The 24,638-nt window shown below is 41.0% G+C and overlaps 1 protein-coding gene across 29 annotated transcripts in view; it reads left to right on the top strand.

Moving 5' to 3' along the window:
* Nucleotides 1–24,638, top strand: part of LOC144025487 (protocadherin gamma-A12-like) — a 223,696-nt gene that overhangs the window by 98,091 nt on the left and 100,967 nt on the right. The window contains exons 1-2 of one of the 29 annotated variants that reach the window (XM_077531554.1): nt 18,211–18,408; nt 22,120–24,452. The exons of 24 other annotated variants lie outside the window; for them this stretch is intronic. In XM_077531554.1, the coding sequence (XP_077387680.1) occupies nt 18,297–18,408; nt 22,120–24,452 (2,445 nt within the window). In that variant the 5' untranslated portion in view covers nt 18,211–18,296. Of the gene's footprint in view, nt 1–14,173; nt 16,513–18,210; nt 20,745–22,119; nt 24,453–24,638 lie in introns of those variants that run through there. 4 more of the 29 variants (XM_077531595.1, XM_077531596.1, XM_077531552.1 and 1 more) reach the window with 4 other exon arrangements.

The raw sequence follows: 24,638 nt of genomic DNA, 5'->3' as shown, positions 1-24,638 counted from the left end.
AATTAGATCGTGAAATTGTGTCAGAATACAATATCACAGTTGTTGCATCAGATGCTGGCTCTCCTCCCCTCTCCACTGAAAGAACTTTTAATTTGAAAGTTTCAGACGTGAATGACAATGCTCCTGTGTTTCCGGTCAGCTTTTATAGTGCTAATATTGCAGAAAACAACTCGCCAGGTGTTTCTGTGCTAAGAGTTAGTGCCAAAGACCCGGATGAAAACCAGAACGCTCGTGTCTCTTACATGTTGGAGCAGAGTGAAATCGGAGGAAGTTCAATTTCTGAGTTTGTGTCTGTAAATGCGGAAACTGGAGTTATTAGTGCAGTTCGCTCATATGACTATGAGCAAATCAAAGAGCTGATATTTATTGTCAGAGCACAAGATGGAGGCTCGCCTCCCCTCAGCAGCAACGTGAGCGTCCGCATGGTGATCCAGGACCAGAACGACAACGCCCCTCAGGTCCTGTACCCGGTCCAGACGGGCGGCTCGGTGCTGGCCGAAATGGTGCCTCGTTCGGCAGACGTGGGCTATCTGGTGACTAAAGTGGTGGCCGTGGATGTGGACTGTGGGCAGAACGCCTGGCTCTCCTATAAAGTGCACAAAGCCACAGACAGGGCGCTGTTTGAAGTGGGCCTCCACAATGGAGAAATAAGAACTGTCCGCCAAGTGACTGATAAAGATGCTGTCAAACAAAGACTGACTGTTGTAGTGGAGGACAACGGGCAGCCCTCTCGTTCAGCTACAGTCATTGTTAACGTGGCGGTGGCGGACAGCTTCCCTCAAGTGCTGTCAGAGTTCACTGACTTTAGCATGCACGACAAGGAGTACAATGACAAGCTGACTTTTTACTTAGTCTTGGCGCTGGCTGTGGTCTCCTTCCTCTTCATCACCTGCTTGCTGCTTATCATATCAGTCAAAGTGTACAGGTGGAGACAGTCTCGCGTCCTGTGCCACTCCAACCTGCCTGTCATTCCGTATTACCCGCCACGCTACTCGGATACTTTGGGGACTGGGACCCTCCCACATGTGTACAATTACGAGGTGTGCAGGACCACTGACTCCAGAAAAAGTGACATGAAGAATATGCAAGCCATGAGTCAAAGTTTAGTGAGCGTGGATGGAGCTGATGCTGATACGCCGCATGACAACAAGATGTCAGGAGAATTTTCACAGATGTCAACCTTGGTGAGTGAAATTTTTCACGTTTTAATCTGTTGTTGTAGTTGATAAGTCTCAGTTTTATGGTTCAGGGTTTATGTGCATGCCTCATCACTTTCCTACTTGCTGCTGCAAGAATGTCTTGAGGTCATTCCTATAAGTATACAATGGAGGCTAAATAAGAGTGCGGAGCAAGAGCTTATTTTATCACTGGTGATTTTTTTTTTCTTTTTATTTTAGTTCATCCACTTGTGAAAATTCCATGGACAGCGTTATTCTTTTTACATTGTCATAGAGAGAAATGTAAATTTGAATATATGTTTTAAAATGGTTCTTCATTACTTGGTTCCTTTGTCAAACGAGTTTTGTTAATTGGCATCAGCTTTTGTTCTGGCTCACCAGATTGTTGTTTTCAGACTATGCTATTTGTCCCCTGTTATTCAAAGTGTGTCCTGAGTATTTCTGAAATAAGCCTTCACCTATATCATGATCATCCTTGTGGAAATGATGATGTCTTGCATGGAGTAAAATGTTGTTGGCTATTTTTTTTTTAACTTCAATTTGAAAATAATTACTCTTTCACTATCATCTTGGATACAGTTGTCTCGGTTGGTGATATCACTACTTCATAATTGAAAGTTATCATGTACATAGGCAGCTTTTGAGTAGCCTAAATTATTCCACAAGTTTCAACAACAGAGCCAACATTTATTTTCGCATTTTTTAAGAAGTAAAAAACATCAATGTATACTTATTTGCATGTGTGATTCCATTATTGATTTTTTTTAAGTCTAAAAAATATGCTGACTAAAGTATTCAAACCATTAATTATTGGCATTCACACTGTCAGTCTTCTCTCACTAAACATCAGAAAAAAAAAGTCGCAGTCAGAGGAATTAGGGATGGATGAATAGTTATTTACTGAAAACGTATCGGTTGACCAAAAGAAGCAGTCAGCACCTTGTGGTGGTTTGTCTCTCTCCGTGGTGCTGAAGGACAGCTTCCATTGGATTTGTTGAACCGCGCTCACACTGAAAGATTGACCTTGATGCAAATAATCATTAAAATCACTGATACTATCACATCAATTATTGTCTGTTTGTGTAAGTAACAACTTTCAGTAGAAAAATTATTTTATTTTATTTTGGCTTTTTTTTATTATTATTTATTTTAAGTGTGGTTATTAAACAAGACATACAGTAGTCCAATTTAAAGATTTTTCTCATGTTGAACATTTTATTCTAACATGGCCAGTTTCACTTATCCTCCTCAAAGGGGCGCTGTTACATGTGAAATGGATTTTGGATATGTTGGGATGTTTCTTGCTGCGTGATGCAGTGCAGCTCCCTCCTCTCTCGCTGCCATTTGGCACAGGAGAGCTTCGGGTGAACAACGTATGACCGTTGGCTAAATAAGCTTAAAATAATTGGGCCTGTTTTTGAAAAGTAATTTTTTGATTGATTCACTTTATTGGAATAGTTTATTTTCCATATGGACTGTAAAGATATTCATCCGATCCGAGGAGGAATATGGCGACGTGCGGCCTGCCTCTTTGTCTTTTGGTGTTTTTTTGTAAACGGAACGCAGGCACAAATCCGCTACTCAATCCCCGAGGAGATGAAAAAAGGCTCGCTCGTCGGAAACGTGGCTCAAGATCTCGGTTTGGATCTGAAAAGACTCCGTTCTGGGCGGGCCCGCATCGTGACCGGAGAGAACGTCCAGTACGTCGAGCTGAGGGCGGACAAAGGGCTTCTGGTTGTCCGTGAGAGGATAGATCGAGAGCAGCTGTGTGGAGACGTGACGCCGTGCAGCTTCACCTTTGAGATTTTATTGGAAAACCCCATGGAATTGCATCCCGTAACCATCGAAGTAGTGGACGTGAATGACAACGCTCCCACCTTTAAAAACAATAATTTGCGTTTTGAAATAATCGAGTCTGCTGTGCTCGGCTCTGGTTTTGTTTTGGAAAGTGCACATGATGCCGACGTGGATGCAAACGGCGTCCAGAGCTACAGTTTAACACCGAGTGATAATTTTATTTTAAAACAACACGCCAGTCCGGGAGGAAGAAAACATGCAGAAATGGTGCTTCAGAAAGCTTTAGACAGAGAAGAACAGCCGCGACACGCCTTAAAATTAGTGGCTGTAGACGGTGGGAATCCACAGAGGTCAGGTACAGTAAATATAGAAATTGTCATCTTAGATGCGAATGATAATGTTCCCATCTTCAATCAAACTTTATATAAAGCTAAAGTGAATGAAAATGCACTAAAAGGCACCCGCGTTCTGACTGTGAATGCCACAGATGCTGATAGCGGTTCATATGGAAAAGTAACTTACTCATTTTCAAAATCAAATGCCGAAATATCAGATTTATTTTATATCGACGAAATAACAGGACACATATCAATAGCAAACCTAATAGATTTTGAAAAAGTCAAAACAATAGAATTCATGGTTGAAGCTAAAGACCAAGGTGGGTTGAGTGGGTCAACAAAAGTCGAAATAGAAGTCATGGATTTAAATGATAATATCCCAGTAATAAATGTTATGTCCTTCACTAGTCCTGTGTCAGAAAACTCGCCGGCAGGAACCACTATTGGTATAATTAATGTGAAAGACTTAGATTCTGGTGAAAATGGTCACGTATGGTGCGCGATTGAAGGCCGCGTTCCGTTTAGGATTAAATCTAATGTGAGAAATTACTTTGCGTTGATGACTGATGCTGAATTAGATCGTGAAATTGTGTCAGAATACAATATCACAGTTGTTGCGTCAGACGCTGGCTCACCTTCCCTCTCCACTAAAAGAACTTTTAATTTGAAAGTTTCAGACGTGAATGACAATGCTCCTGTGTTTCCGGTCAGCTTTTATAGTGCTAATGTTGCAGAAAACAACTCGCCAGGTGTTTCTGTGCTAAGAGTTAATGCTAAAGACCCGGATGAAAACCAGAACGCTCGTGTCTCTTACATGTTGGAGCAGAGTGAAATCGGAGGAAGTCCAATTTCTGAGTTTGTGTCTGTAAATGCAGAAAGTGGAGCTGTAAGTGCAGTTCGCTCATATGACTATGAGCAAATCAAAGAGCTGATATTTATTGTCAGAGCTCAAGATGGCGGCTCCCCTCCCCTCAGCAGCAACGTGAGCGTCCGCATGGTGATCCAGGACCAGAACGACAACGCCCCTCAGGTCCTGTACCCGGTCCAGACGGGCGGCTCGGTGCTGGCCGAAATGGTGCCTCGTTCGGCAGACGTGGGCTATCTGGTGACTAAAGTGGTGGCCGTGGATGTGGACTGTGGGCAGAACGCCTGGCTCTCCTATAAAGTGCACAAAGCCACAGACAGGGCGCTGTTTGAAGTGGGCCTCCACAATGGAGAAATAAGAACTGTCCGCCAAGTGACTGATAAAGATGCTGTCAAACAAAGACTGACTGTTGTAGTGGAGGACAACGGGCAGCCCTCTCGTTCAGCTACAGTCATTGTTAACGTGGCGGTGGCGGACAGCTTCCCTCAAGTGCTGTCAGAGTTCACTGACTTTAGCATGCACGACAAGGAGTACAATGACAAGCTGACTTTTTACTTAGTCTTGGCGCTGGCTGTGGTCTCCTTCCTCTTCATCACCTGCTTGCTGCTTATCATATCAGTCAAAGTTTACAGGTGGAGACAGTCTCGTGTCCTGTGCCACTCCAACCTGCCTGTCATTCCGTATTACCCGCCGCGGTACTCGGATACTTTGGGGACTGGGAACCTCCCGCATGTGTACAATTATGAGGTGTGCAGGACCACTGACTCCAGAAAAAGTGACATGAAGAATATGCAAGCCATGAGTCAAAGTTTAGTGAGTGTGGATGGAGCTGATGGTGATACGCCGCATGACAACAAGATGTCAGGAGAATTTTCACAGATGTCAACCTTGGTGAGTGAAGTTTTTCACGTTTTAATCTGTTGTTGTAGTTGATAAGTCTCAGTTTTTTGGTTCAGGGTTTATGTGCATGCCTCATCACTTTCCTACTTGCTGCTGCAAGAATGTCTTGAGGTCATTCCTATAAGTATATACATTGGAGGCTAAATAAGAGTGTGGAGCAAGAGCTTATTTTATCACTGGTGATATTTTTTTCTTTTTATTTTAGTTCATCCACTTGTGAAAATTCCATGGACAGCTTTATTCTTTTTACATTGTCATAGAGAGAAATGTAAATTTGAATATATGTTTTAAAATGGTTCTTCATTACTTGGTTCCGTTGTCAAATGAGTTTTGATAATTGACATCAGCTTTTGTTCCGGCTCACCAGATTGTTGTTTTCAGACTATGCTATTTGTCCACTGTTATTCTCAAAGTGTGTCCTGAGTATTTTTGAAATAAGCCTTCACTTATATCATGATCATCCTTGTGGAAATGATGATGTCTTGCATGGAGTAAAATTTTGTTGGCTATTTTTTTTTTAACTTCAATTTGAAAATAATTACTCTTTCACTATCATATTGGATACACTTGTCTCGGTTGGTGATATTACTACTTCATAATTGAAAGTTATCATATACATGGGCGGGCCTATTTATATTCTGCAGCTTATGAGTAGCCCACATTATTCCACAAGTTTCAACAACAGAGCCAACATTTATTTTTGCATTTTTAAGCAGTAAAAAACATCAATGTATATTATTGATTTTTTTTAAGTCTAAAAAATATGCTGACTAAAGTATTCAAACCATTCATTATTGGCATTCACACTGTCAGTCTTCTCTCACTAAACATCAGAAAAAAAAAGTCGCAGTCAGTGGAATTAGGGATGGATGAATAGTTATTTACTGATAACGTATCGGTTGACCAAAAGAAGCAGTCAGCTCCTTGTGGTGGTTTGTCTCTCTCCGTGGTGCTGAAGGAAAGTTTCCATTGGATTTGTTGAACCGCGCTCACACTGAAAGATTGACCTTGATGCAAATAATCATTAAAATTACTTAAACTACCACATCAGTTATTGTCTGTTTGTGTAAGTAACAACTTTCAGTAGAAAAAATATTTTATTTTATTTTGGCTTTTTAAAATTTATTTTAATTGTTGTTTTTAAACAAGACATACAGTAGTTAGTGTAATTTAAAGATTTTTCTCATGTTGAACATTTTATTCTAACATGTTCAGTTTCACTTATCCTCCTCAAAGGGGCGCTGTTACATGTGAAATGGATGTTGGATATGTTGGGATGTCTCTTGCTGCGTGATACAGTGCAGCTCCCTCCTCTCTCGCTGCCATTTGGCACAGGGGAGCTTCGGGTGAACAACGTATGACCGTTGAGCCAAATAACGCTAAAATAATTGCCCCTTTTTTTAAGAGCCATTTTTTGATTGGTTCACTTTATTGGAATAGGCTATTTTCCATATGGAGTGTAAAGATATCCATCCGATCCGAGGAGGAATATGGCGACGTGCGGCCTGCCTCTTTGTCTTTTGGTGTTTTTTTCTAAACGGAACGCAGGCACAAATCCGCTACTCAATCCCCGAGGAGATGAAAAAAGGCTCGCTGGTCGGAAACGTGGCTCAAGATCTCGGTTTGGATCTGAAAAGACTCCGTTCTGGGCGGGCCCGCATCGTGACCGGAGAGAACGTCCAGTACGTCGAGCTGAGGGCGGACAAAGGGCTTCTGGTTGTCCGTGAGAGGATAGATCGAGAGCAGCTGTGTGGAGACGTGACGCCGTGCAGCTTCACCTTTGAGATTTTATTGGAAAACCCCATGGAATTGCATCCCGTAACCATCGAAGTGTTGGACGTGAATGACAACGCTCCTACATTTAAAAAAAATCATTTGCATTTTGAAATAAGCGAATTGGCAGCGCTTGGTTCCCGTTTTGTCCTGGAGAGTGCACATGATGCTGACGTGGAGGCAAACGATCTGCAAAGCTACATTTTAACACCAAGTGATAATTTTGTTTTAAAACAACACGTCAGTCCGGGGGGGAGAAGACATGCAGAAATTGTGCTTCAGAAAGCTTTAGATAGAGAAGAACAGCCGCGACTCGCCTTAAAATTAGTGGCTGTAGATGGTGGAAATCCACAGAGATCAGGGACAGTAAATATAGAAATTATTATTCTAGATATAAATGATAATGCTCCCGTCTTTAATCAAACCATTTATAAAGCGAAAATATTTGAAAACGCACCAAAAGGCACTCATGTTTTAACTGTGAATGCAACGGACGCTGATAGCGGTTCAAATGCACAAGTAACATACTCATTTTCAAAATCAAATGAGGAAATAGCAGATTTGTTTCATATAGACGAGATGACAGGATATATATCTGTAGCAAAACAAATAGATTATGAAAAAGACAAAATTATCGAATTCATGGTTGAAGCTAAAGATCAAGGTGGGCTCACTGAGTCTTCAAAAGTCGAAATAGAAGTCATGGATTTAAATGATAATGTCCCAGTAATAAATGTTATGTCCTTCACTAGTCCTGTGTCAGAAAACTCACCAGCTGGTACCACTATTGGTATCATTAATGTGAAAGACTTAGATTCTGGTGAAAATGGTCACGTGAGGTGCACTGTTGAAGGTCGCGTTCCATTTAGGATTAAATCTAATGTGAGAAATTATTTTGCATTGATGACTGATGCTGATTTAGATCGTGAAAGTGTGCCAGAATACAATATCACAGTTGTTGCATCAGACGCTGGCTTGCCTTCCCTCTCCACGAAAAATACCTTAAATTTGAAAGTTTCAGATGTGAATGACAATGCTCCTGTGTTTCCGGTCAGCTTTTATAGTGCAAACATTGCAGAAAACAATTCGCCAGGTGTTTCTGTGCTCAGAGTTAGTGCCAAAGACCCGGATGAAAACCAGAATGCTCGTGTCTCCTACATTTTGGAGCAGAGTGAAATTGGAGGAAGTCCAATTTCTGAGTTTGTGTCTGTAAATGCGGAAACTGGAGTTATTAGTGCAGTTCGCTCATATGACTACGAGCAAATCAAAGAGCTAATTTTTATTGTCAGAGCTCAAGATGGAGGCTCCCCTCCCCTCAGCAGCAACGTGAGCGTCCGCATGGTGATCCAGGACCAGAACGACAACGCCCCTCAGGTCCTGTACCCGGTCCAGACGGGCGGCTCGGTGCTGGCCGAAATGGTGCCTCGTTCGGCAGACGTGGGCTATCTGGTGACTAAAGTGGTGGCCGTGGATGTGGACTGTGGGCAGAACGCCTGGCTCTCCTATAAAGTGCACAAAGCCACAGACAGGGCGCTGTTTGAAGTGGGCCTCCACAATGGAGAAATAAGAACTGTCCGCCAAGTGACTGATAAAGATGCTGTCAAACAAAGACTGACTGTTGTAGTGGAGGACAACGGGCAGCCCTCTCGTTCAGCTACAGTCATTGTTAACGTGGCGGTGGCGGACAGCTTCCCTCAAGTGCTGTCAGAGTTCACTGACTTTAGCATGCACGACAAGGAGTACAATGACAAGCTGACTTTTTACTTAGTCTTGGCGCTGGCTGTGGTCTCCTTCCTCTTCATCACCTGCTTGCTGCTTATCATATCAGTCAAAGTGTACAGGTGGAGACAGGCTCGTGTCCTGTGCCACACCAACCTGCCTGTCATTCCGTATTACCCGCCGCGGTACTCGGATACTTTGGGGACTGGGACCCTCCCGCATGTGTACAATTACGAGGTGTGCAGGACCACTGACTCCAGAAAAAGTGACATGAAGAATATGCAAGCCATGAGTCAAAGTTTAGTGAGTGTGGATGGAGCTGATGTTGATATTCCGCATGTGGAAAAGCAGATGTCAGGACACAGTTCACAGATGTCAACTTTGGTGAGTAAAATGTTTCAGCGTTATTTTCTCTTTTTCTAAATGATATTTGTTTAAAACTCCTATGTGGAACGGGGCGTTCTTAACTTGTACTAGTGGCCGAAGCTGGCTGAGATAGGCCCCAGCATCCCCACGAACCTTGTGAGGAAAAGCTGCTAAGAGGATGGATGGATGGATGGATGGATGGATGGATGGATGGATGGATGGATGGATGGATGGATGGATGGATGGATGGATGTTTCCGTGACTTTCCGTTTATGATAGTATGTCACTGTCCATGGTACCTGCAATTTCAGATGGTAAAATTCAAATTCCATTACACTCCAAGATAACTCAGTCTGACATTACAATGCAATGATTAATAATAATAATAATAATAATAATAATAATAATAATAATAATAATAATAATAATAATAATAATAATAATAATAATAATAATAACAATAACAATAGTAACAATAACAAGAATGATAATAATAATAATAATAATAATAATAATAATAGTAATAATAATAAATTGCATTCTGTCCCATGTTTGATGAATACCAGAAACTGAACTAGAATGTATAAATCAGTGCACATACACAATTTGCATGAGTAGTGATGAGGGCTAACTGTTTCACAGACAACATAAAAGTGTTGAATTTCTTTGCACTCATTTACGATAGCAGATATTTCTCATATTTTTTTTTTATATATTTTGTTATCAAGTTATCTCTTTACTTAATACTGTATATAAGTGCTCTACTTATTTCGAATATATTTTGCTAAAGCCCTATTTTTTTGGCTCCTTAATGCTGCACAATATTTTTTGAGACACAAGAAGGAAAAAAAGCTTTCGACAGTGTCTTTTTTTTCCAGTTATGTTCCTAGGTCTGTTCTTCCACGTTTCAGACTCTAAGAGACGCTGTTGGCTTGGAAATGATTTTCCGTGTGCTGTTGTCATGCAGTCCTCCCTGATGTGATGAGGCACTGAAGGAGATTTTCTGTCTTTTGTTGGCGGTGAGGGCGACTGAAACACCGGCGTGCATGCGCAGCGCATTTATTTGCTTTTAACTTCGAAGTGGGAGCAAGAAACGGATTATTTTACGGAATTTCATCGTGTTTTTTTTTTTTTTTTTTTGTAATCATGGATAATCACGGATCCTTCCCTTTCTCGTGCGCAACATTGAGGTTGTTTTATGGATGGCGACGGCAAATTGGAACGCTCGTGTTGCTGCTTTTTTCTGTAGCCACGGTAGGTGGTCAGATTCGTTATTCTATTCCCGAGGAGATGAAGAAAGGTTCCGTTATTGGAAATGTGGCGCAAGATTTGGGTTTGGACATGAAGAGACTAATTTCAGGGCGGGCCCGCATTTTGACGGAAGATAACATCCAGTACACGGAGCTGAAAACAGACAAAGGGCTCCTGCTCGTCAATGACAGAATAGACCGAGAGCAGCTTTGTAGAGATGTGACACCGTGCAGTTTCAGCTTTGAGATTATTTTAGAAAACCCCTTAGAGCTGCACAGAATCATTGTTGAGGTTTTGGATATAAATGATCACGCTCCTGCCTTTCCAAATAAAGATAAGGCTCTTAAATTTGAAGTAAATGAAGCTGCTGCAGTAGGAGTACGCTTTCCTCTGCAGGGTGCAGATGATAAAGATGTGGGGCAAAATGCGTTACAAAATTACATTTTGTCAGCAAACGACAATTTTGTACTCAATCAGCATGCAAATCCAGATGGCAGTAAATATGTTGAAATGGTGCTCCAGAAGCCTTTAGACAGAGAGCGACGTTCCCATTTGTCATTAAAATTAATTGCAGTTGATGGAGGAACACCGCAGAGATCTGGTTCAGTAAATATAGAAATCAACGTTTTAGATGCAAATGATAACGAACCCATATTTAACCAGTCATCTTATAAAGCCTCTGTTATGGAAAACATAATGAAAGGAACGAGTATCCTTACTGTAAATGCGACAGACAATGACAGTGGTTCAAATGGCCTCATCACTTACAGTTTGTCTCAAACAAAAGGAATTGAAGAAGATATATTCAATATTGACAAAAACACTGGCATAATTTATGTTTCTGGACAAATAGACTTTGAAAAGAATAAAAAGTATGAAGTGAGAGTAGAAGCAAAGGATCAAGGTGGTCTAATTGGGACCAGTAAAGTTATATTTGATGTTATTGACATAAATGATAATGCTCCAGTTATTAATATAAAATCATTTTCAAGTCCTCTATCTGAGGATTCACCTCCTGGTACAACAATTGCAATTCTGAACATAAAAGATGCTGATTCAGATAGAAATGGACAATTTAAATGCTCCATTGATGGCAAGCTGCCTTTTAAAATTGAGCCATCTCTTACAAATTATTATAATTTGATTTCAGATCAATATTTTGATAGAGAATCTGTCTCAGAATATAACATTACAATTACCGCCACTGATTTTGGAACCCCTCCGCTTTCTAGTACAACAAAATTGCATCTTAGAATCTCAGACGTGAATGACAATGCACCAATATTTGACAAAAACATTTATTCCGCTTATGTCGCAGAGAATAATTCTCCTGGCGTTTCCATATTTGCTGTCACTGCTCGAGATGCTGACTGGAATCAAAATGCCAGAATATCTTATTTGTTAGAGGACACTCAGATAAGTGGCAGTCCAGTTTCCACTTTTGTGTCTTTAAATTCTGAAACTGGTGTTCTCAGTGCAGTTCGATCATTTGATTATGAGCAAATTAAACAAGTGGACTTGGTGGTCAGGGCACAAGATGGAGGCTCCCCTCCGCTCAGCAGCAACGTGAGCGTCCGCATGGTGATCCAGGACCAGAACGACAACGCCCCTCAGGTCCTGTACCCGGTCCAGACGGGCGGCTCGGTGCTGGCCGAAATGGTGCCTCGTTCGGCAGACGTGGGCTATCTGGTGACTAAAGTGGTGGCCGTGGATGTGGACTGTGGGCAGAACGCCTGGCTCTCCTATAAAGTGCACAAAGCCACAGACAGGGCGCTGTTTGAAGTGGGCCTCCACAATGGAGAAATAAGAACTGTCCGCCAAGTGACTGATAAAGATGCTGTCAAACAAAGACTGACTGTTGTAGTGGAGGACAACGGGCAGCCCTCTCGTTCAGCTACAGTCATTGTTAACGTGGCGGTGGCGGACAGCTTCCCTCAAGTGCTGTCAGAGTTCACTGACTTTAGCATGCACGACAAGGAGTACAATGACAAGCTGACTTTTTACTTAGTCTTGGCGCTGGCTGTGGTCTCCTTCCTCTTCATCACCTGCTTGCTGCTTATCATATCAGTCAAAGTGTACAGGTGGAGACAGTCTCGTGTCCTGTACCACTCCAACCTGCCTGTCATTCCGTATTATCCGCCACGCTACTCGGATACTTTGGGGACGGGGACCCTCCCTCATGTGTACAATTACGAGGTGTGCAGGACCACTGACTCCAGAAAAAGTGACATGAAGAATATGCAAGCCATGAGTCAAAGTTTAGTGAGCGTGGATGGAGCTGATGCTGATACGCTGCATGACAACAAGCAGATGTCAGGACTGTGTTCACAGATGTCAACTTTGGTGAGTCATTATTTACCATCCGTTGTCTGTCTTTGTATTTGACAACTTTGTTTCATTGCTCTCACAGTGGGGAATTTGCATTCTGGTGATCATTTAGTGCAAAGGTCAAATTATTGTGATTTAATAAAGAAATGAACTATGTGGTAAAACAATTTAATGCAGCCTACGGCTTAATTTTGTAAGTTTGTCTAATTAATATTGGGGGGAAAAGCATGAGTCAACATAAAAACAGTCATTCAACACTATTTTTTTTTTATATTATTATTACTTATGAGACAGTCCTAAATCAAATGTTTTTGGTTATTTTGTGGTTGAAAGAAACATCCTCAGAGTCAATATGTTAAATAAAAACAATAAATAGAAATCTGTCACATCTTGTTTTAACTATGTGACAAAGTGATGACCATACATTAGCAGTATTACAGATGTAGCATTAATTTTCAAATCATGCACGTGATATCGGATGGTTCATCATATCAGGCCTGCTTGACATCAGTCAGCCTCACCACAATATTATAACAGCTTAATTTGTATAAGGCCTTCATTATTTGGTCAACATGTCGCAACATTTGTTCTAAACAAACAATTGTTATTTTAGAAGCATGCATCTGACATACTCATGCTTGCACAAAACCTTATGATAGAATTGACACTTATATGGTTGATTGTATAGCCTACTAAACTTGCAGTTATGCTCCATTTACAACAAAAACAACAATATGGGCCCCATATTTTGTCATCAAGTTTTGTTTTGTTCAGACAATATTATGTTGGGCCTTAGCCCCGCCCCTCTCTCATTCTCACAGTCAATAATTCAAACTATTAATTGCCCCTTTGTCTTCACCCATTTTTTAGATGGGTGAAGTGTGTCATTGTTGCTTCCGTTGTTCAGTTCACTTTTGCTCATGAAATCTTGATCAGGTTTTTTAGTGTTTCAAAGCAACAGTTACCAAACATCAAGCAGAGGAGAGTGCCATTGTCGCACTTATGGAATATTTAGCTTGCATTTATAGAATATTAATTTCACTGTGATAGAGTGTTTGTGGATATTACCTTTGTATAAGAGTATATAAATGGGTGGAGATAATGTTGTTGACATATATGTCTAATATTTATATTAAATGTTATATTTTTCACGGTAAAAAAATATAGATAGATAGATAGATAGATAGATAGATAGATAGATAGATAGATAGATATGCACACACACACGGGCACGCGCACGCACACACTCAGGTGACTGCGACTGTTAATAATGAACTTTCTTGGTTTACTGTATCTAAATGCTGACGAGCTGCAGTTTGTCTGAGTGGACTCTTAGGGCCGCTGTAGACCACAAAGCGTCGCAGGCTGGCAGGCTGGCTGCAAGACGATTAATGCTGCACCCTCCCATGTTCTGTGGACATATTAGAAGAAGAAAACGACAAAGAACGAGCATCGGAGCCGTCATGCTTTTAAAAAAGCGAATTTAAACCGTCAGGATTTACCCTTTTCCTATTTGGATGTAAAGCAGTGGGATATTTGACCGCCATCGAACAGAAATGCATTTGATGGGATGAAAAAGACTGAATTTTGCAAGGAAATAGTCGAATATAGAACAATGGCAAGGCAAGTGCTGCTCTTTATTTTCTCCCTCTCCGTCGGGTCGGTGTTCGGGCAAGTCAGTTACTCCATCCCGGAGGAGATGCCCAAAGGATCTCTCGTTGGAAACATAGCTCATGATTTAGGTTTGCAGACCAAACGTATGCTGGCCGGTAAAGCGCGCATTTATAACCGGGATGGCGACAAATACGTGGAGTTGAATAGAGAAAGAGGAGTCGTCCTTTTGAAAGAAAGGATCGACAGAGAGGCGCTGTGCAGGCAGACGACGCCTTGCACTTTACATTTTCAAATTATTTTAGAGAACCCCATGCAATTTTACAGCATTACTGTTCAAATTACTGACATTAATGACAACGCGCCAACCTTCAACAGGGGTGAAATGGCGTTCAAAATAAGCGAGTCGGCGACTATCGGAGCAAAATTTGTTTTAGAAAAGGCTGTAGATCTTGATGTCGGCATTAATGGCGTTAATAAATATGAATTAAAACCATCGGATCATTTTGCTCTTAAGTTGCAAAACAACGCGGATGGAAATAAAAATGTGGAAATGATTTTACAGAAGCCTTTAGACAGAGAGAAAGAGGAGCAGATGTCTCTCGTGTTAACTGCAGTAGATGGAGGAGAGCCGCGGATGTCAGGAACGATGTTGATCCTTATTACAGTGTTAGACGCTAATGATAATGCCCCCGTTTTTACACAGCACACATATAAAGCTATTGTTACTGAAAATTCACCTGTAGGGACAATTGTCGCTGCAGTTTCGGCCTCTGATGCAGATCAGGGCTCCAACGCCAAAATATCCTATTTTATAAGTGATGCGCTACATGATATTAGACAAATGTTTGAAATTAACAAGGAAACAGGTGAAGTGACGTTAATTGGAATTATTGATTTTGAGCATTCTCGAAACTATCAGATAAACATACTCGCAAGTGATGAAGGAGGCCTCACGGATTCGTGCAAAATAATTGTTGACGTGCAAGACGTGAATGACAATGAGCCGAAAATCAGCATCATGTCAAAGACAAATATTATTTCCGAAGATGCAGAGCTCAACACAGTTGTTACCATGATAAATATAGAAGATAAAGATTCCGGAGATAATGGAAATGTTGTTTGTTTCATAAACGAAAACATACCATTTACTTTAAGAACCTCAACAAATAACTTTTATACTTTAGTGACAGACAGCGAATTAGACCGCGAGAGGTCACGTGAATATAATATCACAGTGACGTGTTCTGACGAGGGCGTGCCCTCCCTCTCCAGCAGCGTCACTCTCACCTTACTCATCTCAGATGTGAATGACAACGCGCCTGTTTTTGAGAGGAGCTCATATGAGGCCTACATTGTTGAAAACAACACACCAGGTCTCTCTGTATTCACTGTAAAAGCCAGTGATGCTGACTGGAACCAAAACGCTCGTCTTTCTTACATCCTGGAGGACTCCTCAGTTAATGGAGTGCCAGTCTCCTCATATGTGTCTGTTAGTGCTGAAAGTGGAGTCATCCATGCAGTTCGTTCATTTGACTATGAGCAACTTAAAGAGTTCCAATTCCGTGTTAGAGCACAAGATGGAGGCTCCCCTCCCCTCAGCAGCAACGTGAGCGTCCGCATGGTGATCCAGGACCAGAACGACAACGCCCCTCAGGTCCTGTACCCGGTCCAGACGGGCGGCTCGGTGCTGGCCGAAATGGTGCCTCGTTCGGCAGACGTGGGCTATCTGGTGACTAAAGTGGTGGCCGTGGATGTGGACTGTGGGCAGAACGCCTGGCTCTCCTATAAAGTGCACAAAGCCACAGACAGGGCGCTGTTTGAAGTGGGCCTCCACAATGGAGAAATAAGAACTGTCCGCCAAGTGACTGATAAAGATGCTGTCAAACAAAGACTGACTGTTGTAGTGGAGGACAACGGGCAGCCCTCTCGTTCAGCTACAGTCATTGTTAACGTGGCGGTGGCGGACAGCTTCCCTCAAGTGCTGTCAGAGTTCACTGACTTTAGCATGCACGACAAGGAGTACAATGACAAGCTGACTTTTTACTTAGTCTTGGCGCTGGCTGTGGTCTCCTTCCTCTTCATCACCTGCTTGCTGCTTATCATATCAGTCAAAGTGTACAGGTGGAGACAGTCTCGCGTCCTGTGCCACTCCAACCTGCCTGTCATTCCGTATTACCCGCCACGCTACTCGGATACTTTGGGAACGGGGACTCTTCCACATGTGTACAATTACGAGGTGTGCAGGACCACTGACTCCAGAAAAAGTGACATGAAGAATATGCAAGCCATGAGTCAAAGTTTAGTGAGCGTGGATGGAGCCGATGCTGATACGCCGCATGACAACAAGCAGATGTCAGGAGAATTTTCTCTGATGTCAACCTTGGTGAGTGAATATTTCACAATTCTTTCCGTATTTTATCAGTCATCATGATCACAATTCCTTAAGGGGTTCTTATCTGGCCTGCACCCTGATCCAAATGTTTCATATTTTCAATTATTGTAAATTTCCCAGAGGGAGCTATCCCAAAGGGATCAATAAAGTCAAGTCTAAGTCTAAGTCAACACACTACGAGGAAAACTAATCACGTTAAAAAAAAACAAAAAAACTTGTCAATAATATTGTATGTGTAGCCCACCTTGGAAAATAATGACTATAACCTCAAATAATATAATAATTTCATAAAATTATCAAGATCACAAAATTAGACCTCCCAGGAGGAAAATGACAACTGTTAAACATTTTGTATTAAAAAAGTGTCACATTTCAGTGAACTGCTTTTTGAACATCTTGTTTCTTTTAATCTTCAATGTGCAACAATAAACAAAATTTGTTAGTTACCTTTACTTTCACAGAAGCTGAAAATTCGATGCATGTCAGTGCTTTTCTTTAAAAAAAAAAAAAAAAATGAACATAGGTCCTAACAATAAATATCCCCTTTAAATGTATTTTTAGTCAGCATTTATAATATATTTTTAGTCGTCCATGCAGTTTAGAATCTGTAGTTTAAGATAATAATTATTAAAAGCTCAAATAAAGCAAGTGTAATTATTTATTAAATAAATTACATTCAATATAATCTGCGTCGCTTTCATCTGGTTAAATATTTGACAAAAAAAAAAAAGTTTTGCGCTGCAATGTCGCTGTCCATGGTGCTCAAATAGACAGACCTTTATTCGTCTCCTTTATTCGCTCCCAAGTCCAAGATGACAGCCGAGACTGACATTGCAATGCAGCATTGTGACAAGACTCCTTGAAAACATGCCATCATATTTTTTTCTAAACATAATTCATGTGTAGGCTATATGAATTATTATAACTCATGAAACTCAATATTTTTCATCTCATGATTTGAATTAATTATAACAATATCCATCCATCCATTTTCTTGACCGCTTATTCCTCACAACGGTCGCGGGGGTTGCTGGCGCCTATTTCAGCTGGCTCTGGGCAGTAGGCAGGGGACACCCTGGACTGGTTGCCAGCCAATCGCAGTATTATTATTATTATTATTATTATTATTATTATTATTATTATTATTATTATTATTATTATTATTATTATTATTATTATTATTATTGTTATTGTTATTGCTATTGTTGTTGTTGTTGTTGTTGTTGTTGTTGTATAAACACTTCACCTGCAGACGCATTTTAAAATACGATCATAATTCTGTTACATTTTAATGAATAAACCCATACAATATAGTTTGTTCTGTTGTGCTGTTGTGATATATTGTTTGGAAAGGGTTATTACTTAATGGCGACTGTATTTTATAAAAAAAATAAAAAATAAAAATAAAATAAATGTATTACTATTTCCTGAGAATTACACATATTTTCATCAAATTGAGGGATTAGTTACTCGCTTGCATTTGAACAGAATTTGTGTCAGTTTGTGTGCTGTGCGGCGCCCGTTCTTCCACGTTTTAGACTCTAAGAGACGCTGTTGGCTTGGAAATGATTTTCCATGTGTTGTCGTCATGCAGTCCTCTCGACCAGTGATGAGGCACTGGAGGAGATTTTCTGTCTTTTGTTGGCGGAGAGGGCAAGTGAAAGAACAACGGTGCGTCCTGCATGCGGATTATTTGCATTTCGGCGACTTCGCGAGCAGGAGACAGATTATTTAAAGCATAACATATAACACTTTTTTTTTTTTTTAACGTAATCATGGAAAATATCGGACCGCTCCCTTTCTCATGCACAAAATGGAGGTTGTTTTACGGATGGCCACGGCAAATAGGAACGCTCATGTTGCTGCTTCGTTTGCTCACCACGGTAGGTGGTCAAATTCGTTATTCAATTCCCGAGGAGATGAAAAAAGGATCCGTGATTGGAAATGTGGCGCAAGATCTCGGTTTGGACATGAAGAGACTCAGTGCTGGACGCGCCCGCATCGTGACGGGAGGAAACATCCAGTACGCAGAGCTGAAAACAGACAAAGGGCTCCTGCTCGTCAATGACAGAATAGACCGAGAGCAGCTTTGTAGAGATGTGACACCGTGCAGTTTCAGCTTTGAGATTATTTTAGAAAACCCGTTAGAACTGCACAGAGTCATGGTTGAGGTGTTAGACATAAATGATCATGCTCCCGTCTTCGCAAATAAAGATAAGGCTCTCATATTTGAAATAAGTGAATCTGCTGCAGTAGGCGTGCGGTTTCCACTGCCGAGTGCAGAGGATCAAGATGTGGGGCAAAATGCGTTGCAAAATTATATATTGTCATCAAACGACAATTTTATACTAAATCAGCATGCAAATCCAGATGGCAGTAAATATGTTGAAATGGTGCTCCAGAAGCCTTTAGACAGAGAACGACGTCCCCATTTGTCATTTAAATTAATGGCAGTTGATGGAGGAACACCGCAGAGATCTGGTACTGTAAATATTGAAATAAATGTGTTAGATGTAAATGACAATGAACCCATATTTAACCAGTCAGCATATAAAGCCACTGTTATGGAAAATGCAATAAAAGGAACAAGTATTATTACGGTAAATGCGACAGATGCTGACAGTGGCTCAAGTGGACTCATTAAATATAGTTTGTCCAAAATGAAAGGAAGTGCAACAGATACATTTGATATTGACAAAAACACTGGCACAATTTATGTGTCTGGTCAAATTGACTATGAAAGGGACAGAAAATATGAAGTAAGGGTGGAAGCAAAAGATCAAGGTGGACTGACTGGTACCAGTAAAGTCATATTTGATGTTATTGACATAAATGACAATGCTCCAGTTATTAATATAATGTCGTTTTCAAGTCATCTGTCTGAGGATTCACCTCCTGGTACGACAATTGCTATTCTGAACATAAAAGATGTTGATTCTGACAAAAATGGACAAATTAAATGTTCAATTGATGGAAAACTTCCTTTTAAACTGGAGACTCCTTTAACAAACTATTACAATTTGATTTCAGATCAATATTTGGATCGAGAATCTGTTTCAGAATATAACATTACAATTACAGCCACTGATTTCGGAACACCTCCACTTTCTAGCTCAACAAAATTACATCTTAGAATCTCAGATGTGAATGACAATGCACCAATATTTGACAAAAACATTTATTCCGCTTATGTCGCAGAGAATAATTCTCCTGGCGTTTCCATATTTGCTGTCACTGCTCGAGATGCTGACTGGAATCAAAATGCCAGAATATCTTATTTGTTAGAGGACACTCAGATAAGTGGCAGTCCAGTTTCCACTTTTGTGTCTTTAAATTCTGAAACTGGTGTTCTCAGTGCAGTTCGATCATTTGATTATGAGCAAATTAAACAAGTGGACTTGGTGGTCAGGGCACAAGATGGCGGCTCCCCTCCCCTCAGCAGCAACGTGAGCGTCCGCATGGTGATCCAGGACCAGAACGACAACGCCCCTCAGGTCCTGTACCCGGTCCAGACGGGCGGCTCGGTGCTGGCCGAAATGGTGCCTCGTTCGGCAGACGTGGGCTATCTGGTGACTAAAGTGGTGGCCGTGGATGTGGACTGTGGGCAGAACGCCTGGCTCTCCTATAAAGTGCACAAAGCCACAGACAGGGCGCTGTTTGAAGTGGGCCTCCACAATGGAGAAATAAGAACTGTCCGCCAAGTGACTGATAAAGATGCTGTCAAACAAAGACTGACTGTTGTAGTGGAGGACAACGGGCAGCCCTCTCGTTCAGCTACAGTCATTGTTAACGTGGCGGTGGCGGACAGCTTCCCTCAAGTGCTGTCAGAGTTCACTGACTTTAGCATGCATGACAAGGAGTACAATGACAAGCTGACTTTTTACTTAGTCTTGGCGCTGGCTGTGGTCTCCTTCCTCTTCATCACCTGCTTGCTGCTTATCATATCAGTCAAAGTGTACAGGTGGAGACAGTCTCGTGTCCTGTGCCACTCCAACCTGCCTGTCATTCCGTATTACCCGCCGCGGTACTCGGATACTTTAGGAACGGGGACTCTTCCACATGTGTACAATTACGAGGTGTGCAGGACCACTGACTCCAGAAAAAGTGACATGAAGAATATGCAAGCCATGAGTCAAAGTTTAGTGAGTGTGGATGGAGCTGATGCTGATACGCCGCATGACAACAAGCAGATGTCAGGAGAATTTTCTCAGATGTCAACCTTGGTGAGTTAATCTTTCACAATTGTTTCCTGTTATATTAGAGTCTACGTGTTCACAATTTCCAGTAAAAGATGGGGTTCTCAGAGACGAGGAGAGAGACAGGTTCTCATCTGGCCTCGCCTCACCCTGAAATCCAAATGGTTCACACCTGGTCGAGTCAAATTAAAAAAAAAAAAAAAATGGGGAAAAAAACTACTTAAGAAGAAATAGTGACTAAATGTAAAATGAATATATCGACATTGCACAAAATTAACAACACTACAAATTTAGAGAGAATTAATTAGGGAGCTATACGGCAACTATGGGGTACGGCGTGCAAGGATTGGCGATGTGTGCACCGCAGCCGGCCACGAGCTACGCTGCACTTAAAATTCATGGCTCGCGTAAGATCATGTGATCTACGCCGGTCATTAACGCGAGAGCAAACCTGGAGGCATAAATCAGGCTTAAGATGACAGCCCAGACTGACATTGCAGTGCAGCATTGTTACAATTGATTCCTTTAAAACATATTATTCAGAAATTTTTGAATGGTATAGGTATAGGCTATGTTAATTATTGTAAATCATGCAAATAATAAAAAAAAAAAATCATGAAACTTATTATTTTTATGTAATGATTCGAATGAATTATTAATAATAATAATAATAATAATAATAATTATTATTATTATTATTATTATTATTTTTATTATTATTATTATTATTATTATTATTATTATTATTATTATTATTATTATTATTATTATTATTATTAACACTTTACCACATGCATATCAAAATAGGGTTATAATTCTGTGAAGTATTAATGAATAAAACGATAATATTTTATCTACTGTGCTGTTATTATTTGTGAAGGGTAACATAATGTTGACTTTATTTTATTAAAGTAAATTTAGTACTATTTCCTTAGAATTACACAATATTTTCTGTTCACATTTTCATCAAGTCGACGAATTAGTTATTCGCTGCATCTTCCCAGAATGTGTCAGTTGGTCTGCTGAACAGCGCCCGTTCTGACACGTTTTTTACTCTAAGAGACGCTGTTGGCTTGGATATGATTTTCAGTGCATTGTCGTCATGCGGTCCTCCCTGTTAGTGACGAGGCACTGGAGGAGATTTTCTGTCTTTTGTTGGCGGTGAGGTGGAGAGAAAGAACAACGCTGTGCGCTGCAGATATTTTTTTGCTTGAAGCGTCGAATTGGTCACCAGTTAACGGATTATTTACCCAAACGACCCATTACTCTTTTTTTTTTTTTTTTTGGCCAGTCGTCATGGATAACAGCGGACCTTTCCAGTTTTCATGCGCAAAATGGCGATTATCTGGATGGCGACAACAAATAGGAACGCTCATATTTCTGCTTGGCTTGGTCGCGGTAGGTGGTCAGATTCGTTATTCTATTCCCGAGGAGATGAAAAGGGGATCCGTTATTGGAAATGTGGCGCAAGATCTCGGTTTGGACATGAAGAGACTCATTTCAGGGCGGGCCCGCATTTTGACGGAAGATAACATCCAGTACACGGAGCTGAAAACAGACAAAGGGCTCCTGCTCGTCAATGACAGAATAGACCGAGAGCAGCTTTGTGGAGATGTGACACCATGTAGCTTCAGCTTTGAGATTATTTTAGAAAACCCGATAGAGTTGCACAGAATAATTGTTGAGGTTTTGGATATAAATGATCACGCTCCTGTCTTTCCAAATAAGGATAAGACACTTAAATTTGAAATAAGTGAATCTGCTGTAGTCGGTGTGCCGTTCCCTCTGCCGAGTGCAGATGATCAAGATGTGGGGCAAAATGCGTTGCAAAATTATATTTTGTCCCCAAACGACAATTTTGTACTGAATCAGCATGCAAATCCAGATGGCAGTAAATATGTTGAAATGGTGCTCCAGAAGTCTTTGGACAGAGAACGACATCCCCATTTGTCATTAAAATTAATTGCAGTTGATGGTGGAACACCGCAGAGATCTGGTACAGTAAATATAGAAATAAATGTGTTAGATGTAAATGATAATAGGCCAATATTTAATAAATCGGAGTATAAAGCTTCTGTCATTGAAAGCACAATTAAAGGGACAAGTATAATTACAGTAAATGCAACAGATGCTGACAGTGGCTCAAATGGACTCATCACTTATAGTTTGTCCAAAATGAAAGGAAGTGCAGCAAATATATTTAATATTGACGAAAACACTGGTACAATTTATGTGTCTGGTGAAATAGATTATGAAAAGAACAAAAAGTATGAAGTGAGAGTCGAAGCAAAGGATCAAGGTGGATTAACTGGAACTAGTAAAGTTATATTTGATGTTATTGACATAAATGATAATGCTCCAGTTATTAATATAAAATCATTTTCAAGTCCTCTATCTGAGGATTCACCTCCTGGTACAACAGTTGCAGTTCTTAACATAAAAGATGTCGATTCTGATAGGAATGGACAAATTAAATGTTTAATTGATGGCAAGCTTCCTTTTAAAATTGAGCCATCTCTTACAAATTATTATAATTTGATTTCAGATCAATATTTTGATAGAGAATCTGTCTCAGAATATAACATTACAATTACGGCCACTGATTTTGGAACCCCTCCGCTTTCTAGTACAACAAAATTGCATCTTAGAATCTCAGATGTGAATGATAACGCACCAATATTTGATAAAAACATTTATTCCGCTTATGTCACAGAGAATAATTCTCCTGGCGTTTCCATATTTGCTGTCACTGCTCGAGATGCTGACTGGAATCAAAATGCCAGAATATCTTATTTGTTAGAGGACACTCAGATAAGTGGCAGTCCAGTTTCCACTTTTGTTTCTTTAAATTCTGAAACTGGTGTTCTCAGTGCAGTTCGATCATTTGATTATGAGCAAATTAAACAAGTAGATTTGGTGGTCAGGGCACAAGATGGAGGCTCCCCTCCCCTCAGCAGCAACGTGAGCGTCCGCATGGTGATCCAGGACCAGAACGACAACGCCCCTCAGGTCCTGTACCCGGTCCAGACGGGCGGCTCGGTGCTGGCCGAAATGGTGCCTCGTTCGGCAGACGTGGGCTATCTGGTGACTAAAGTGGTGGCCGTGGATGTGGACTGTGGGCAGAACGCCTGGCTCTCCTATAAAGTGCACAAAGCCACAGACAGGGCGCTGTTTGAAGTGGGCCTCCACAATGGAGAAATAAGAACTGTCCGCCAAGTGACTGATAAAGATGCTGTCAAACAAAGACTGACTGTTGTAGTGGAGGACAACGGGCAGCCCTCTCGTTCAGCTACAGTCATTGTTAACGTGGCGGTGGCGGACAGCTTCCCTCAAGTGCTGTCAGAGTTCACTGACTTTAGCATGCACGACAAGGAGTACAATGACAAGCTGACTTTTTACTTAGTCTTGGCGCTGGCTGTGGTCTCCTTCCTCTTCATCACCTGCTTGCTGCTTATCATATCAGTCAAAGTGTACAGGTGGAGACAGTCTCGCGTCCTGTGCCACTCCAACCTGCCTGTCATTCCGTATTACCCGCCGCGGTACTCGGATACTTTGGGGACTGGGACTCTTCCACATGTGTACAATTACGAGGTGTGCAGGACCACCGACTCCAGAAAAAGTGACATGAAGAATATGCAAGCCATGAGTCAAAGTTTAGTGAGCGTGGATGGAGCCGATGAGGTGGTGCATATGAACAAGCAGATGTCAGGAGAATTTTCTCAGACGTCAACTATGGTGAGTCAATATTTCACCATGCTTTCACTATTTTATCAGTCATCATTATATTAGACTAAATAAATAAACAGTTTTCATAGAAAAAAAAAAAGGGTTTTCATCAGGTAACCAATCATGCCTCAACCTAATTATCTTGTTTGGCCATGTGACATTTGCAAATTGAGCTTTGATTGGTTACCTTAGCCT

This window comes from Festucalex cinctus, chromosome 9 (assembly GCF_051991245.1).
Source record: "Festucalex cinctus isolate MCC-2025b chromosome 9, RoL_Fcin_1.0, whole genome shotgun sequence".
Classification (NCBI taxonomy): domain Eukaryota; kingdom Metazoa; phylum Chordata; class Actinopteri; order Syngnathiformes; family Syngnathidae; genus Festucalex; species Festucalex cinctus.
Note: the sequence above shows the minus strand (reverse complement) of the source record. Positions and strands in the feature narration are given on the sequence as shown.